Here is a 17,034-nt window from a genome sequence, read left to right on the forward strand (position 1 = left end):
CTGGTAGATGTTCTGGTACTTTTTTCTGGTGTCAGATATGTTTTATTAGTTGCAGTGAGTAAAAGGTTTTTTGATTATAATGAGAAAGTGTTACGATAACAACGTTTCATTACTGAAGTTTGCCCACATGTCTCCCTGACCCGGTTTCTGACCGGGGTTGAAATGTGGAGCAACAGTCTTACACAGAGGAATGAAAGCTGTCTTCTCCCTCTTTACGGTGGTCTGGCCGAATCCACCCAAAGAGATCCTATTTGATTGGCTGTGCCCATCTCGGGAGGAGCTGAAACTAGGCTAACGCCTGTTTTGAATTCACTCGTAGGCCCGTTTGAGTATGAACAACCAAAAATCATTATATAAATGATAGATTAACCCAATCAATATGGATGTGCACTGCGAAATACTGTACCCTAAAAATGGGAACCCGGTTTTTGTCTGACTCCTCGTGTTTGCTAAGGCACTTGCGAGCTCAATCAGAGTTGTTGGCCCTGGGAATTTGTGAACTCCAGCATGTGTACCTGTGAAAATGTCCTTATTCCTGATGAAGCGAGCAATAGGAGAGAAAAGAATGGCGTGGTGTGAAGCGACAGGGCCGCAGTCACATTGGATATCACCAAATTGTGAGGGGAGAGTAATTGGGTGAAAATGCAAACATAAAATATGCTTTATGAGGGGGACTGAAGTAATTGGGGAAACACTGTATGAGCAAGATGAGCTTCCATTTGCACTGTAAATCGGGGATGGGCAACCAGATGCCTCCATTTTGGAGGCCCATGATCAGATAACAGACAAATTGTTAATGTCCTACAGTGACTGAGCGTAGCTAAATAAGTATTTGTGGCTAGGTTTTCTCTTTTAAGTTAACAGAGACATCTTGTGGAAGCACACATGCACTACGTTTGACAGATTTGTTACGTTTTTCAGTTTACGTTAAAATAACGTTCCGTATTTTCTGTAGCGTTTGATGTTAATGTTGGAAACTGTGCACATCCCCTTTACCTATTTGCCTTAATACCAAATTCTATCAATTTCTCTTGACTCTTTTCCAGAATAACTACCTTGTGTTTCTTGCTGAGTTATTCTGGTGGTTTGAAGTGGTGAAACCCACTTTTGTACAACCAAGAGTTCTGGACACTGAAGGTAAGTGAGGGGAAAGTATTTTTTTCCCCTTCAGGCATCATGTTAAAACAGTCACTGCTCTATAAACTGGTTCATAATTGTATGTTTGTGTTTGGCTTCAGAGCCAGCCCTCACACTGTTAAGGAACATGCCGTCTGTTCCCAATGTGTCCAATGCCACCAAAAGGAGCTTCACTGACAGATCGCCGAGCCCAGAACAGCCCAGGTATAGTTTGTTATTCTTTATTCAAGTCCTGAGGGTCTCAGTTGTCAGAGATTACCACCGAGTGTGGAGCAATGCTGAAATGTATGCTTGCACAACTGTCAGTCACTTCTTAATAAAACTGTCTTTGTAATGGTTTGAGGATCAGTACCCCGAAACTTGGAGGGCCAGTCTAATGTAAACATCAGAAGATTTTGTGGATTTGTTGTGGTGTGTTTTAACATAATATCCCAAGAGGCCCTCACAAGAACATATTTTGATACCAAAGATTCTGGAAGGGCTTACAGAACACTTTTCAATTTCAAGTCCTAAATTCTGTTGTTTACTTGACACAATCAATGTCAACTTGTATGGTTCAAATGTCAAAATGAGACAAATGTTGCAAACATGAAAGGTTACGAAGAAAGAAAATAAATATTAACACTCTGAGGTTTACCAGACAACACAAATAGACTGAGACGATGCCGACGGAGGCTCATGGTAGAGAAATGAACACTGAAATTATCTGGCAACAGCCGTGGCTGACATTGTTGTTCTAAGCATGCCAACTGCACGCTACCTCATAACTTTAGAACACATTGTGGGATTGTGTAGCGTGACAGAACTGCTCATTTTAGGGTGAACTTTTATCTCTCCCAGCATGAGGTGCACATGGCTATTGATTATGACGTTTAATCAGCTTCTTGATCTGCCACATACAGTCGACCAAATATCGGCACCCATCCGCTTTTTTCAAATAACTCCCACTGTCTCTACAAAATAAGCAGGTTTCCACAGCACTGAACCACGTCCACGTTTGACCGTGAAGAAAGTGTTATTTTCTTTGAAGGGTTCATTGTGTTTTCTTTAAACAGAGGTCTGTGCCTTATGAAAAGCTCTAATTTGGCCTCATCTGTCCACAGAGATTGTCCCATAAGGATTGTGGCATGTTCAGCTGTGTTTTGGCAAACTGCAGTCAGGCTTTCTTATGTCTCTCCCTCAGCAGCGGAGTCTCCTACCGTATAGCCTTTTCATTTGGTTGGGGGCAGATGGTGCTAGTCAAAACTGTTCAACCTTGTGTCTGAAGGTAATCTTGAATCCGTGTGGCGGTCGATCAAGGTACTTTGTCCACCATTCAAACAATCTTTTGCTGCAATCTTCCATCAGTTTTCCCTTGCAGCCATGTCCAGGGGACTTGGCTGCAGTGGCATGTTCCTTAAACATCCTCATAACATTACGTACAGTGGAGACAGGAACATCAAGGTCTCTGAAGATGGACTTATAGCACAGAGATTGTCCGTGCTTGGTTACAATCTTGTCTCTGACCTTCTCAGACAATAATTTGGTTTCCCTTGCTTTCTCCATGCTCATTGAGGAGCACATAGTGACACAAAACAGAAAAACAAGTTATTTCTCTATTTGTACTGGTTGAATAAGTGAGTTTCTTATTCGGGTACCTCAGTGTAGGTGAGATCAGTGGTAAAATAAAGAATAAGTAATTTGAGAAATCAAATTTTTTCTAACTACACAACTTCTAGAAGGTGCCAGTAAAATTGTCCTGCCCATTATTGGATTTATTTGTAGAATAGCCTAAGATGCACAAGAGGTGGTGCATTATATAATGCAGAGGTGTCAAAGCATTTGATCAATTCTCGATCTAAAGCTACTTGCAAAGGTTTCTAGGTAGATGTCGTCTAACCCCATCAGTGTTTCTGTGTAGATGTCATCTAACCCCATCAGTGTTTCTGTGTAGATGTCATCTAACCCCATCAGTGTTTCTGTGTAGATGTCATCTAACCCCATCAGTGTTTCTGTGTAGATGTCATCTAACCCCATCAGTGTTTCTGTGTAGATGTCATCTAACCCCATCAGGGTTACTGGGTGGATGTCATCTAACCCCATCAGTGTTTCTGTGTAGATGTCGTCTAACCCCATCAGTGTTTCTGTGTAGATGTCATCTAACCCCATCAGTGTTTCTGTGTAGATGTCATCTAACCCCATCAGTGTTTCTGTGTAGATGTCGTCTAACCCCATCAGTGTTTCTGTGTAGATGTCATCTAACCCCATCAGTGTTTCTGTGTAGATGTCATCTAACCCCATCAGTGTTTCTGTGTAGATGTCATCTAACCCCATCAGGGTTACTGGGTGGATGTCATCTAACCCCATCAGGGTTACTGGGTGGATGTCATCTAACCCCATCAGGGTTACTGGGTGGATGTCATCTAACCCCATCAGGGTTACTGGGTGGATGTCATCTAACCCCATCAGGGTTACTGGGTGGATGTCATCTAACCCCATCAGGGTTACTGGGTGGATGTCATCTAACCCCATCAGGGTTACTGGGTGGATGTCATCTAACCCCATCAGGGTTACTGGGTGGATGTCATCTAACCCCATCAGGGTTACTGGGTGGATGTCATCTAACCCCATCAGGGTTACTGGGTGGATGTCATCTAACCCCATCAGGGTTACTGGGTGGATGTCATCTAACCCCATCAGGGTTACTGGGTGGATGTCATCTAACCCCATCAGGGTTACTGGGTGGATGTCATCTAACCCCATCAGGAATGTTAAGTTGTCTGGGTCCAAATGCAAAATATATCACTCAAGCTATGGGCCAAAGCTATAAAACGCTTTCATGAAGTTTACATTGTTTTAAACCCAGTTTCCTCTCCTTCTAGTCTGCCTCTCCAACCTCATCCCAGGAACTCGGGTAACTGAATCACTTTAAATGTTTCAAACATATTTTGGCTTTCAACTTTTGTTCACCAGTACTATGGTTTGTCTAGTTTTAAGAATATGAATGGATCCAGTTCTATTTTATATGAGAAATGTTTTTTCATGTGCAATCTCTTACTCTAGGTGAAATTAAGAGATCGACTTCAATGTCCTTTGTGGATGGCTGCGTAGGAACTTGGCCCAAGGAGAAAAGGTTAGTGTCATAGACTTTGTGAACTGACATTTTACCTCGGTATGTGAGTAGGTTTGGTAAATAGTCAAATATTCCCTGTTATTCTTACTTTGCATTGGTTAGTTGTCCGATTTTCGGCTTGGATGGTAAAAAGCACTGACTGTTTTTTGCCAGGTCTGGCCCATATGGAGTTTCCTTTGACATCCCGTTCAACAAAGAGGACACCACCCAGACATCCACTCCTCCTGGCCGTGGCATGACTCGCTCGGCCAGCACCGAGGTCTTCAAGGTCCACCAAATGCCTCGAGGCATGAAGAAAAACCTGTCCTTCCAGCCCGTCAATGGGCAGGGCGCGGGCATTGAGGAGGAGGGCTGCCCGGACAGTCTGTCGGGCCCTGACCCACCCACACAAACGAGCAGACCTCAACCTCCCGGAGGCCCACTGAGATTCCCCAACGGCGGTTCAAACCTGGCCGGGGGCGGAAATGGTGCTGCCACTCCCAGCATGGAGGAGGCCCTCCAGATCATCCATGACACAGGGAAGCAGCTTGCACAGACCCCTTTGTCAGAGGGCATCAACAATGGCTTCTTCCTGCACAATCAGAACCGTGGAGTCGGCCTAGCCGGCCCGGAACCCAAAGTACGACCCGAAAACAGGGACCTGGACTCGCTGAGTGCCACGGAAAGCACGGAGCTGGACACGGGCATCCACGTGAGGACCGAGGACATCGTGGAGACACTGGACGAGGACTCGTCGCTGAGGGAAGCCATGAGCATGGAGCTGGACGTGGACACCCTGAGCCCCTGCCCCAGCAGCTCTGGATACAGCAGATCTCCCTCCACCAATGCCGACGTGAAGATGACCAGCTTCGCCGAGCAGAGGTTCCGGAAGCTCAGCGTCCCTGAATCCGGTCCAAGGAGCGGCGGCAGCAGCGGGGGCGGGAGCTCCCTTAAGACAACCCCCGAGGGCTCGGAACTGGGCCTGTCTGTGTCCTGGGCACCCACCCCGGAGCACAGCCCCATCCACCAGCAGGCCCCTCCCCCCAGCGACCCGGCCCAGGTTATGGCCACGGAGATGGTGCAGCTGCGCATGCGCCTGGAGGAGAAACGGAAGGCCATCGAGGCGCAGAAGAAGAAGGTGGAGGCGGCGTTCACCCGGCACCGGCAGAGGATGGGCCGGTCCGCCTTCCTGGACGTGGTGAAGAGAAAGGGTGACGGCGCCCCGGGGGGAGGAGCCGAGGGCGATGGTGGGAAACCGGCCGGGGAGGAGCAGAAGACCGGAAGGAGCAAGGTGGACACGCCCGACGGGGCCGAGCAGGGGCCCTCCGGGGTCAGCTGGCAGAAGTCAGCCGGGGGAGGAGAAGGAGGCCAGGGTACGGCTCGAGGCCAAGGACCCGGCGAGGTGGACCTGGCTGAATACACGCGCTCCATCGAGAAGCTCAACCACTCGCTGGGCTTCCTGCAGACGGAGATGCAGCGTCTGGCCCAGCAGCAGGAGGTCATCATGGCCATGAGGGAACAGCAGGCGTGGGTCATCCCACCGCCACAGGCCCAGCCCTCGCCTCAGAAACACACCCGTCCGGCCACCCGCTCCTCCGGCTCGCCCTCGCCGGCCGGCTCGCCCCACTCCGCCCACCGCTCGCCCACCAGCATCAAGAGGAAGTCCGCCTCCTTCCACTCCCGAAGCCCCCGCACGCCACGCCCCAGCGAGCTCAAGCTGGCCCCGTATAACCGGTGCCTGACGGCGCCCCAGTCCGTGGACAGCTTGCCCCGCCTCCGCCGGTTCTCCCCGAGCCAGCCAATGGCCTTCGCCTACATGGGCGACAAGCCCGACGGTCAGGCGCTCGAGATCGGCGACAAGGAGACGGACGAGGACGCTGGACCCTCCTCCCCCTCCTACCCTGCCACCGACCACCGGGAGACACAACCAGGGACCCTCGAGGATGAACAGGAGGAGAATGAGGAGATGGTGACTGAGGAGGAGGAACAGAAGGAGAAAGTGGAGGAGATAAAACCCGTGATCATGTCCACCGTGTCTGAGGTTCTGGCCCAGCCGGTGAAGGAGACCTTTACAGTCACGCCCACCGAGACCCCTCTCATGTCAGTCCTCTTGGACCGGACCAGGAGCAGCCTGATTGAGGTGCCACTGTACACGCCCCCGGAAGGAGAGGGAATGGGGGAGAGCGGAGACGCGCAGGAGAACTATGGTGATGAGGAAAAAACCTCCTGTGGCTTTTTTTTTAAGGTACAAAATGTGGAGAAGAAAAACTATGCGAGTCTGTTTTCTAATAGGTCTGACACCCTCAGAGGCTCATATTCTGTGTAGGCTCAGTGAGACACTGTAGACATTTTAACTGTATTCACTCACTGTACATTTAGCGTAGCTTTATATTAGGGTTTTTTATTTGAATATTTTGCATCTGAATAATCCCAAAAAAGGGTTATCTTTGTCCACTTAATCATTGTCTAAATTACAGACTGAAAAAATAAGGATTGCTGTAAATGGAAAAAGTCAGTGCCCGAATTATATAATGAAGCCATTTGCTTTGCTGCTGTCGGAGACCATCTTTGTTTTTTGGGAAAGAAACACTGTTTTTAAATTGAGATGATAAATTACTTATAAAATAGCTGTGGCAGAGGACGGCATGGTTTTGTCCTTCTGCAAGGACGGCAGCATATAGGTCATGAAAACTGGAGCTTGTGAATTATTTAAAATGCAGCTGCTGAGAAGAGGGTTTCGCAAAGATGCTGCTCTTGCTCTACGATAATTGGCATTAGGTGATTATGTGATTTGCATGCAGTTTTCATACAATCCAATTTTTACTTTTTTTAAATGTGAACTGTCCCAGCTAAGTTATAATAAAATGTTATTAGATTCTCACAGGCATAGTGATAATGCTTTTAAATAGGCCGCTGTTCGCAGTTTAGTTACATATTTTGTTACATATAGCAAGGTGCTGCTGGTTGCGTGTGTATAAGACAGTCTCCAAGTGCTTTTCAGTCCAGAGTAGGCCTTAACTTAGCCTGTGCAACTAGTCCCGGAAGAAACTATTAAAGTCCCAGAAGAATCTACAGCTCATATATTCAGGGACGTAGATGTTTTCTGTAATTGTAATTCATAACAAATCATATTCTGGCATTTTCCTGCTTTATTTGAAAATATAATATTTTTCTGAAAGAGTAGCATCTCATGCTCGAACCCATGGTGCAGCAGTGCATGTGCTCTGACAGCTGCCTAGACTGCTGGAACATGCTAGGCCACCTGTAACTGTGAGAAAAATACCGAGCTAAAGGACACATCAGCAGATTCTCAATGTTTCTATAATGCATATGACTTCATACCGGTTCTGATGAAAGAATGCAGCTGACCTCCTGCGTGTCCCCGTTCAGGACGATGGTAAGGGGGAGGAGGACATGGCCCAGAGGAGGGCTGCTCTCCTGGAGAAGAGGTTACGGAGGGAGAAGGAGACGCACCAAAAGAAGCTGCAACAGGAGGCCGAGCTGGAGCATAAGAAAGAGGAGGCGCGGTGCGTTCAGAGATTCTGTCCAGTTGGCAACATGGTCTGCAACAAAAGCTGTTCTGAAAGGCCCTTACCACACTGGACGATGTTCTATCACATGCTTTTGTATCATTCACAATCATTGTTTTGTCACATGGGTCAATTTAGAATTACTAATCATTTACATTGATCACGTTGATCGAACTCCTTGATCAGTTTAATGATCACCAGGTTGTTTTTAATATAGCTACACCCTGGTTAAGTACGCTGTCCCTGTTGATTCTGTGGTCACTGTCTGATATGCTTCCTGTTGATTCTGCGGTCATCATCTAGTGTGTTTCTTATTAATTCTATTATTATTGTCTAGTATTATAAATTCTACGCACATCATTCTCTCAGTATGAAAGCAGAGGAGGAACGTGTTAGGAAGGAGGAGGAGAAGGCCCGAAGGGAGTTCATCAAACAGGAGTACCTGAGGAGGAAGCAGCTCAAACTCATGGAGGACATGGACACGGTGATCAAGCCCCGGCCAGCCAGCGCCAAGCAGAGAAGAGCCCGGCCCAAGTCCATCCACCGGGACAGCATGGATTCCCCCAGAACCCCGGCCCGGGCGGCAGGTAAGAGTGACAACAACCTGTCCTAGGACTCAGGGCAGGGGTCATGGTTTGGTGTTTTGTTGGCATAGCAAATGTGGTTTGCCTTGTCTTTAGTGGTGTCCACCTGGGGCGACAGCTAGCTTTGTGCTGTACATGATAAAAGATTGTTACTCTGCTGCTCTCTGTGGTTTGTTATTGCAGACTACACATTAAGCCAGTTGTTTCTTATTGCAGACTACACATTAAGCTAGTTGTTTCTTATTGCAGACTACACATTAAGCTACTTGTTTCTTATTGCAGACTACACATTAAGCTACTTGTTTCTTATTGCAGACTACACATTAAGCTAGTTGTTTCTTATTGCAGACTACACATGAAGCTAGTTCTTCTTGTTGCAGACTACACATGAAGCTAGTTCTTCTGGTTGCAGACTACACATGAAGCTAGTTCTTCTTATTGCAGATTACATATGAAGCTAGTCCTTATGGCAGACTACACATGAAGCTAGTTCTTATTGCAGACTACAAACAAATGTTCTTCTACTGCTGATCTAGAAAAAAATGCTTTGATCTAGAAAAAGCTTTACCAAACAAATATGCCTGATTTGGGCCCCTGATGAAATGTATTGCTTAATTCTATCTAAAATAAGCTGTTTTTGTGGTGGTCCCTGCCACTACCCCATCATTGCTCCCGCATCATTGCTCTGTTTGTGCATGAGTTAAACTCAAACACTTAAAGGGTGTTTGCACTCATCAGACTGTATGTTTGCACTCATCAGACTGTATGTTTGCACTCATCAAAGCTGCAAATAGGCATGAAAAGGTGGGCGCAAAGTGTTTGGGATGGGCTTGTAATGACCCTGTGATTGTGTTGTAAAGGTGTTGTGCCGTCTTGTGCCAAAATTGTGTTTCACATCCAGGTTCACGACCTGGTGTTTTTTCAGTCTCCAGTTTGTCTCTGGCATCGCTTAACCTGGGGGACAGTGACAGCATGCACTCTGAGAGGAGAACACCAAGGTAGGACCTCTTTTGAATTAAGGACAATGTAATACATTTATGCAAGAAATATATAAATATATAGATTTTATATAAAAAAAACTTTCAAAGGTTTGGGGTCAATTAGAAATGTCCTTATTTTTGAAAGAAAACACATTTTCTGTCCATTAAAATAACATCATATTTATCAGAACAGTGTAGACATTGTTAATGTAGCAAATTATTATTGTAGTATGAAACGGCAGATTTGTTTTAAATGGAATATCTACATAGCCGTACAGAGGCCCATTATCAGCAACCATCACTCCTGTGTTCCAATGGCACATTGCTAATCCAAGTTAATCATTTTAAAAGGCTAGCTGATCATTAGAAAGCCCTTTTGCAATTACGTTAGCACAGCTGAAAACTGTTGCGCTGATTAAAGAAGCAATAAAACTCGCCTTCTAGGCTAGTTGAGTATAAAAATTTGCCTTTCTTTCAAAAACAAGGGTATTATATTATACAGCTCCGGAAAAAATTAAGAGACCACTGCACCTTTTTCTTTCCTTCCCAAAAAAGTCGAAAAGGAAGGTTTTGAGTGAGGATTAAAATTAAGAGACCACTGCAAATTTAATGCTTCTGTTCCTCACTTAAATCTTTCCTTTCCAACTTTTTTGGAAAGGAAAGAAAAAGATAACTACAGTTGAACGTCTGACCTGCTTTTGCTAACTGTTTTTCTAGCTACCTGCTTTTACCTTACATTATAACAATAACTTTGTATGTATTCTGTGCACTCTACTTCTCTACCTGCTCTGTCTCCCACACTGTCGCCTCATGTTGTGGACCTGTCAGGAGTGCTAGTTTACACTCTGGCAGTCTTCACCTCTTTTTGAGCTCTCCTAAACTGAGGCGGAGAAGGTTAGTTTCAGTGTGGCAGTTCAACCCCCCGAAGCCACCTCCCTCTCCCAGCTTCGACGGCGTTCCTAAAGACGCTGAGGCCGTGGTCCAGTTCAACCCCCAAGCCACCTCCCTCTCCCAGCTTCGACGGCGTTCCTAAAGACCCAGAGGCCGTGGTCCTGTTCATTAAGCCACCAATTGCCACAGAAAATAATATGCATTTGTACAAATCCCCGATGTAAAATCCCTGTTCCATTTGGGTCCTCGGGTGACTAATGAACTTGACCTGGAATGCCTCGGGGGCCCCTAGAATCGCCCTCTATGGTTGATTTTAGCAGACCCAACCAGTAGCCCCTGCTTGAATGCATTCCTCCCCTATTCCCTACACAGAACCATAGAGAATGTAGTTCTGTTTTCCCCTGAGCCACATTGTCACTGCTTTGCTAACCTCTTCGCCTATGCTTAGACTAGAATAACATGCTTCAAGGTGTAGGCACTTCTAGCATCTTCCGCTCAAGAGCACCAGATGGTGTCACACCGCTTCACTGTAGCCAACACTTGCATGACAGCAAAGATCTACCTTTTCAACGCAGTGGCGCCGGGGCAAAACAGACTGTGCTGATGCAGATGTTTTCCTTTCACACGGCCCTGTCCAGCATGACTCTAGCAGCATTCACATGATTTGGTTACACAGATACACAGATAGCTTTACCTGCTATCCCATGACAAGCAAGAACTCCTTACAGAGCTAATATTGAACGGCACTAAGGGTGGAGACAAATGTGGACTTTTGATGACCTTTGTTGAAGCCGTAGAGAGGTGACCTAACTGTGTGTGTGTGTGTGTTGGTCAGGCCTGATTCTGCAGATGGATTTCTGTCCCCCTGTCGATCTGGGAGCAGGAATGGCGACGACGATTGGGAGAACGGCTCCAACACCTCGTCTGTTAGATCCAACGCAGAGTACACTGGTGAGTGATCAACTCAGTAAAATGCAGAGTACACTGGTGAGTGATCAACTCAGTTAAATGCAGAGTACACCGGTGAGTGATCAACTCCGTTAAATGCAGAGTACACTGGTGAGTGATCAACTCCGTTAAATGCAGAGTACACTGGTGAGTGATCAACTCCGTTAAATGCAGAGTACACTGGTGAGTGATCAACTCCGTTAAATGCAGAGTACACTGGTGAGTGATCAACTCCGTTAAATGCAGAGTACACTGGTGAGTGATGAACTCAGTTAAATGCAGAGTACACTGGTGAGTGATCAACTCAGTAAAATGCAGAGTACACTGGTGAGTGATCAACTCAGTAAAATGCAGAGTACACTGGTGAGTGATCAACTCAGTAAAATGCAGAGTACACTGGTGAGTGATCAACTCAGTAAAATGCAGAGTACACTGGTGAGTGATCAACTCAGTAAAATGCAGAGTACACTGGTGAGTGATCAACTCCGTTTAATGCAGAGTACACTGGTGAGTGATCAACTCAGTAAAATGCAGAGTACACTGGTGAGTGATCAACTCCGTTTAATGCAGAGTACACTGGTGAGTGATCAACTCAGTAAAATGCAGAGTACACTGGTGAGTGATCAACTCAGTAAAATGCAGAGTACACTGGTGAGTGATCAACTCAGTAAAATGCAGAGTACACTGGTGAGTGATCAACTCCGTTTAATGCAGAGTACACTGGTGAGTGATCAACTCCGTTTAATGCAGAGTACACTGGTGAGTGATCAACTCAGTAAAATGCAGAGTACACTGGTGAGTGATCAACTCCGTTTAATGCAGAGTACACTGGTGAGTGATCAACTCAGTAAAATGCAGAGTACACTGGTGAGTGATCAACTCAGTAAAATGCAGAGTACACTGGTGAGTGATCAACTCAGTAAAATGCAGAGTACACTGGTGAGTGATCAACTCAGTAAAATGCAGAGTACACTGGTGAGTGATCAACTCCGTTAAATGCAGAGTACACTGGTGAGTGATCAACTCCGTTTAATGCAGAGTACACTGGTGAGTGATCAACTCCGTTTAATGCAGAGTACACTGGTGAGTGATCAACTCAGTAAAATGCAGAGTACACTGGTGAGTGATCAACTCCGTTTAATGCAGAGTACACTGGTGAGTGATCAACTCAGTAAAATGCAGAGTACACTGGTGAGTGATCAACTCAGTAAAATGCAGAGTACACTGGTGAGTGATCAACTCCGTTTAATGCAGAGTACACTGGTGAGTGATCAACTCAGTAAAATGCAGAGTACACTGGTGAGTGATCAACTCAGTAAAATGCAGAGTACACTGGTGAGTGATCAACTCAGTAAAATGCAGAGTACACTGGTGAGTGATCAACTCAGTAAAATGCAGAGTACACTGGTGAGTGATCAACTCAGTAAAATGCAGAGTACACTGGTGAGTGATCAACTCCGTTAAATGCAGAGTACACTGGTGAGTGATCAACTCCGTTTAATGCAGAGTACACTGGTGAGTGATCAACTCAGTAAAATGCAGAGTACACTGGTGAGTGATCAACTCCGTTTAATGCAGAGCCTCCATGGTGACAAACCCCGCCCAGTCCACAACTGCGAGACCATCTAACTGGCTAATGTGTCGTGCTTGTTGGAAAACATAGCCATTCTACACTGGCTGTAGATATCTCTATGGCGATATATCAGTTAGAATTGTTGAGATTTATGAAAGAGTGTAGAGGGACGACAGTCTTAAAGTTCCACGGTAAAGGGCTGTCAAGATGATGCCTATGAATGATTTACTGACGGAGCAGTTGCTATGACGACTGATCATCTTTTCCTCTTTTGTGTACAGGCCCAAAACTGTACAAGGAACCAAGTGCCAAATCCAACAAGCATATAATCCAGAATGCCCTGACCCACTGCTGCCTGGCCGGCAAGGTCAACGAAGGGCAGAAGAACAAGGTTCTGGAGGTAATGTGATGATGTTGTCTGGAATGGCTCCATTGTATTGGTACAGTTCTGGTCATATACATCTATACCTCTTGGGTGCAGTTAAATAACTTATGGATATATTTTTTTTAAGTTACTTACATTTAATTTTGGTGTCATTATGTTAACATTTCAGCTGTTATCCAAAGTAACACCGGAGCCATTCTTTATTTTTTAACCCTTATATTACACGTTAAATTGACTGAGAATTTATCGTTCAGCAACAACTTGGGAGTAGTTAGGTTTAACTGTGTTGTTCAGAACAACAGATTGTTTTTACTCAGGCCTTTCAGTTACTTGTCAGGTGCTCTAACTGCTAAGCTATCTGCTGCCCTTAAATAATTTTAAGTCCCACTTTATACAGTAAAAGGGAATCCTCTAAATGGCATATATTATTATCAAGAAATATAAATAATGTTTTACCATAGTAGGGATCTTTTTTCTTCATGAGTAGTCTGCAATTAGAAGAAAGCAGAAACTACAGGTAACCATTCTTACAGTGAGTGTCACTCTGCTAAGGATCATGAGCAGTTGGCGTCACCATGGTAGCTATCATAAGCTGTTGCCGCAGCGTCACCATGGTAGCCATCATGACCTGTCACCAATGCAAATCTCTGTGACACATCCATATGTGTCTTTGCTCCCCCGGTGCAGGAAATGGAGAAATCTGAGGCCAACAACTTTCTGGTGTTGTTCCGGGACGGGGGTTGCCAATTCCGTTCTCTGTACACCTACTGCCCGGAGACGGACGAGGCTGCCAAGCTGATGGGCATCGGGCCCAAGAGCATCACACGGAAAATGATTGAGAACCTTTACAAGTACAACTCGGACAAGAAGCAGTTCAGCCAGATCCCCGCCAAGACCATGTCGGCCAGCGTCGACGCCATCACGATCCATGGACACCTGTGGCAGACCAAGAAACCTGCCACCCCCAAGAAAGTGGTACCTGCCAAGTCGTAATGGGTCTTGCATAAACTCCCCTGCAATTTCCCTTGAAATGGAACAATACGCATTCAATTTGCACTTCACTGTATATATTCATGAGGACACAGTATCTGCAACGCCAGGCAGATAAAAGCATAATTCTGTTTTCTCATCTCTTTCATTCCCATTTGTTTTCCTTAAATATTCCAAACTGGACATGGGGACTTAGAGATGTGCACAACTGGAATGTAAAAACAGTTACTTAATTAAGAGTGCAAATGGATGTCACCGATGTTTAGTATGAGAGATTGTCTGATTCTAGTCATTTTACCACAGCATGTGTGCGTATGTGGTTTTTGTATGTGCAAAAAGAGAAAGAAAACAAAGAGACTGTATGAATGCCGTGTTATGTTTTATTGGGTACACTAAAGCACTGAATGTTACTCCTCTGTGTAGACGGGAACTTTGTTAACGTGTGGCCTTACGCTTGTTTTGTTTCTGTTTGTCAGTGCAAGGAGCCGATTGTAAAGCAGTACCTTTTTGACACTTTTTGCAGGCTTAGTTAATAAGCTCAGAAAGCTTCCCATGTTTTTGTTTAGAATGCAATTACCTGATGTGTCAGCTTAAGCTGTATGTGGCAGAGAGGGCTAAAAGCTCAAAACCCCTTTCATACAGCTTGAGTTATTCACTCTAAGTCTATCAACCCAAGGTCGTGTTCCGCGATTATCCCTTTTTTTAAGCCACCTCGCAGTCTTTTTTAAACATCCTTTTTCAGGCATTTTTGTGCATTGTTTGAAAGGAATTTGGTGAAAGATGGATGAGAGAGTTTGCTGAAAGAGCGGTGGGCCGGACTCGAACCCAAATCACCGCAGTTTGAGTGCATTGGAGGCAGAGGCTTAGACCGCTGGACTCACGTAGCCCACCCCTTGCTTTCTTTTTATTGACATTTTTAAAATCATCCCTGTCTAATTAATTACTGTGTAAGACATATTATTTATTATTTACTGCCATGGACTTCCTTTGGCCTTTAAAATGCTCTGTTTTAATGTTACGCATGCACATTAGGAATAAGTAGATTTGTCATCGGCTACACAAATGAGCAGCCACCACCATACACGACTGAACAGTCATAGGCCTGTTATAATCCCGTCAATCATTGACCAATAGCAACTTCCCACCCAAACAGCTGAAACATTTAGTTTTTTCCAGTTTTTCTAACAGGTTGGTCAAACTAAGCAATGTGATTGGTTAAAACACGCTGTAAGCCGTGGTAGAAAAGACAGTTTACCACATCTAGGCCTAAGATTTGTTTTATTGTTTCCCGAGAGACCATTGTTCTCTGAGCTTAGCCGCGGCAGTGTATGGACTCGATCTCCACCGTGAAAGAAGCGTCTAGGCGTTATTTTCCATTACTCCCGTCCTACCAATTGATTTTTCAGCAATAGATATTTGTACCTGTGGACTTGCTCTGCTGACAGCAGTGCAGCTTTGGGGGAAATATGTTGTTTAGCCTCTGTCGTACAGTTGCTTCATTTCACACCCTTTTTGCTTGAAGTAGTTGTTTGAACGTGGAACCCTCCGACAACCACCCCCTCATTATGCCCAAAGTGTCAGTCGAGTTTTACAACTGAGGGAATAAGCTAATAATTTAGAGACATACGTTATTTTAAAGGACTGATTAAGCCCTATATATTTTGGACAATGAAAATGGACAAGATCCCTGTTTATGTACATCATTACTGTTGACATGCCATTACATTTATTATACCATTATCATTCATTACAGTTGATTTCATTGCTGTTCCTAAAAATGTTTTTAATGTCACAATACTCGTCATACACAGGCGACCAATAACATTAGAATACTCTTTGACTGTAAGATTAAGATACAGCTTCAGTGTATTTTTTTGCCCACTTTTCAAGGCATAGAGAATTCCGGATAGGTCATTTTAATTTCTTAATTATTATGTCAATTGTGGTTTAGTGCTACTTTTACTACTGCTTCTTCAAGAAACAAAGTAATTTGGTAAGATACTGCTAATGACTTTGATAGGTACTTTTATATACAGTAGATCCGTACTGCACACAGGAGACCAGAATGATGGTCTGTAAGGTAAAATTGTTTTATTTATTTTTATGCTGATTTTGTTCTAGTTGCTGACTGAAAGCAGAATGTGACATTCGCATGTCACAATATACGGGTAGAGGTTTAAAACTGTCTCCTGCCAGCATCGAAATGGTCCTTTTTCTCTTATTTAGGTGGATTTATTTAGGTTGGCTACAAAGATATTTGTGGGTTGTACATCACGTACAAACACTCCAAACACGTGCGCACGCACACACAAAACATACAAACAAATTGGTGCTCGTTTTTTTTTCGATGGGAGTATATTTACAGTGGATATAAAGTCCACACACCCCTGTTAAAATGCCAGGTTTTTGTGATGTAAAAGAATGAGACAAAGATAAATAATGTCAGAACTTTTCCCACTTTTAATGTGACCTATAATGTGAGCAATTCAATTTAAAAACAAACTGAAATCTTCGAAGGGGAACAATGAAAAATATAAACCTTACAATAGCCTGGTTTTACATCACAAGAACCTGGCACGGGGGTGTGTAGACTTTTTATATCCACTATATTGAAAAATTACCAAAAGAGACATTGTTATTTATGTCGGTGAAAAAATATGATGGACGTTCTAGGATTTTTTTTTTGGAAAGGCATAGTCCTGTATAGACTTCTGTTATAGTGGTCTTATTCGCCTGTTGAAGGCCAAGACGAATGCCTATTTAAAATGATAATTTTAAATGATTACAAGTGGACAGTGTTCAGTGTTGCAGTAGATTCGTCTGAAGAAGCAATGGTTCCATTTTGTTTATCAGACGCTGTGCTGTCATTCAACATATTGCTCAACATTGTAGGTTTGTTTTGTTTCTCTTTTGCATTGATTAAAA

General features: G+C 44.5%; 1 protein-coding gene across 9 annotated transcripts in view; it reads left to right on the forward strand.

Moving 5' to 3' along the window:
- Positions 1–16,497, forward strand: part of camsap2a (calmodulin regulated spectrin-associated protein family, member 2a) — a 46,922-nt gene extending 30,425 nt beyond the window's left edge. For 3 of the 9 annotated variants that reach the window (XM_034293857.1, XM_034293859.1, XM_034293863.1), the window contains 12 exons: positions 1,047–1,137; positions 1,239–1,341; positions 3,999–4,030; positions 4,180–4,249; positions 4,403–6,473; positions 7,619–7,755; positions 8,128–8,345; positions 9,244–9,340; positions 10,151–10,216; positions 11,049–11,164; positions 13,016–13,134; positions 13,807–16,497. In XM_034293857.1, coding sequence (XP_034149748.1) covers positions 1,047–1,137; positions 1,239–1,341; positions 3,999–4,030; positions 4,180–4,249; positions 4,403–6,473; positions 7,619–7,755; positions 8,128–8,345; positions 9,244–9,340; positions 10,151–10,216; positions 11,049–11,164; positions 13,016–13,134; positions 13,807–14,112 — 3,426 coding nt within the window. In that variant the 3' untranslated portion in view covers positions 14,113–16,497. The other 6 variants (XM_034293860.1, XM_034293864.1, XM_034293861.1 and 3 more) reach the window with 4 other exon arrangements.
- The last annotated feature ends 537 nt before the right edge of the window (positions 16,498–17,034 follow it).

Source organism: Esox lucius, chromosome 8 (assembly GCF_011004845.1).
Source record: "Esox lucius isolate fEsoLuc1 chromosome 8, fEsoLuc1.pri, whole genome shotgun sequence".
NCBI classification, from domain to species: Eukaryota; Metazoa; Chordata; class Actinopteri; order Esociformes; family Esocidae; genus Esox; species Esox lucius.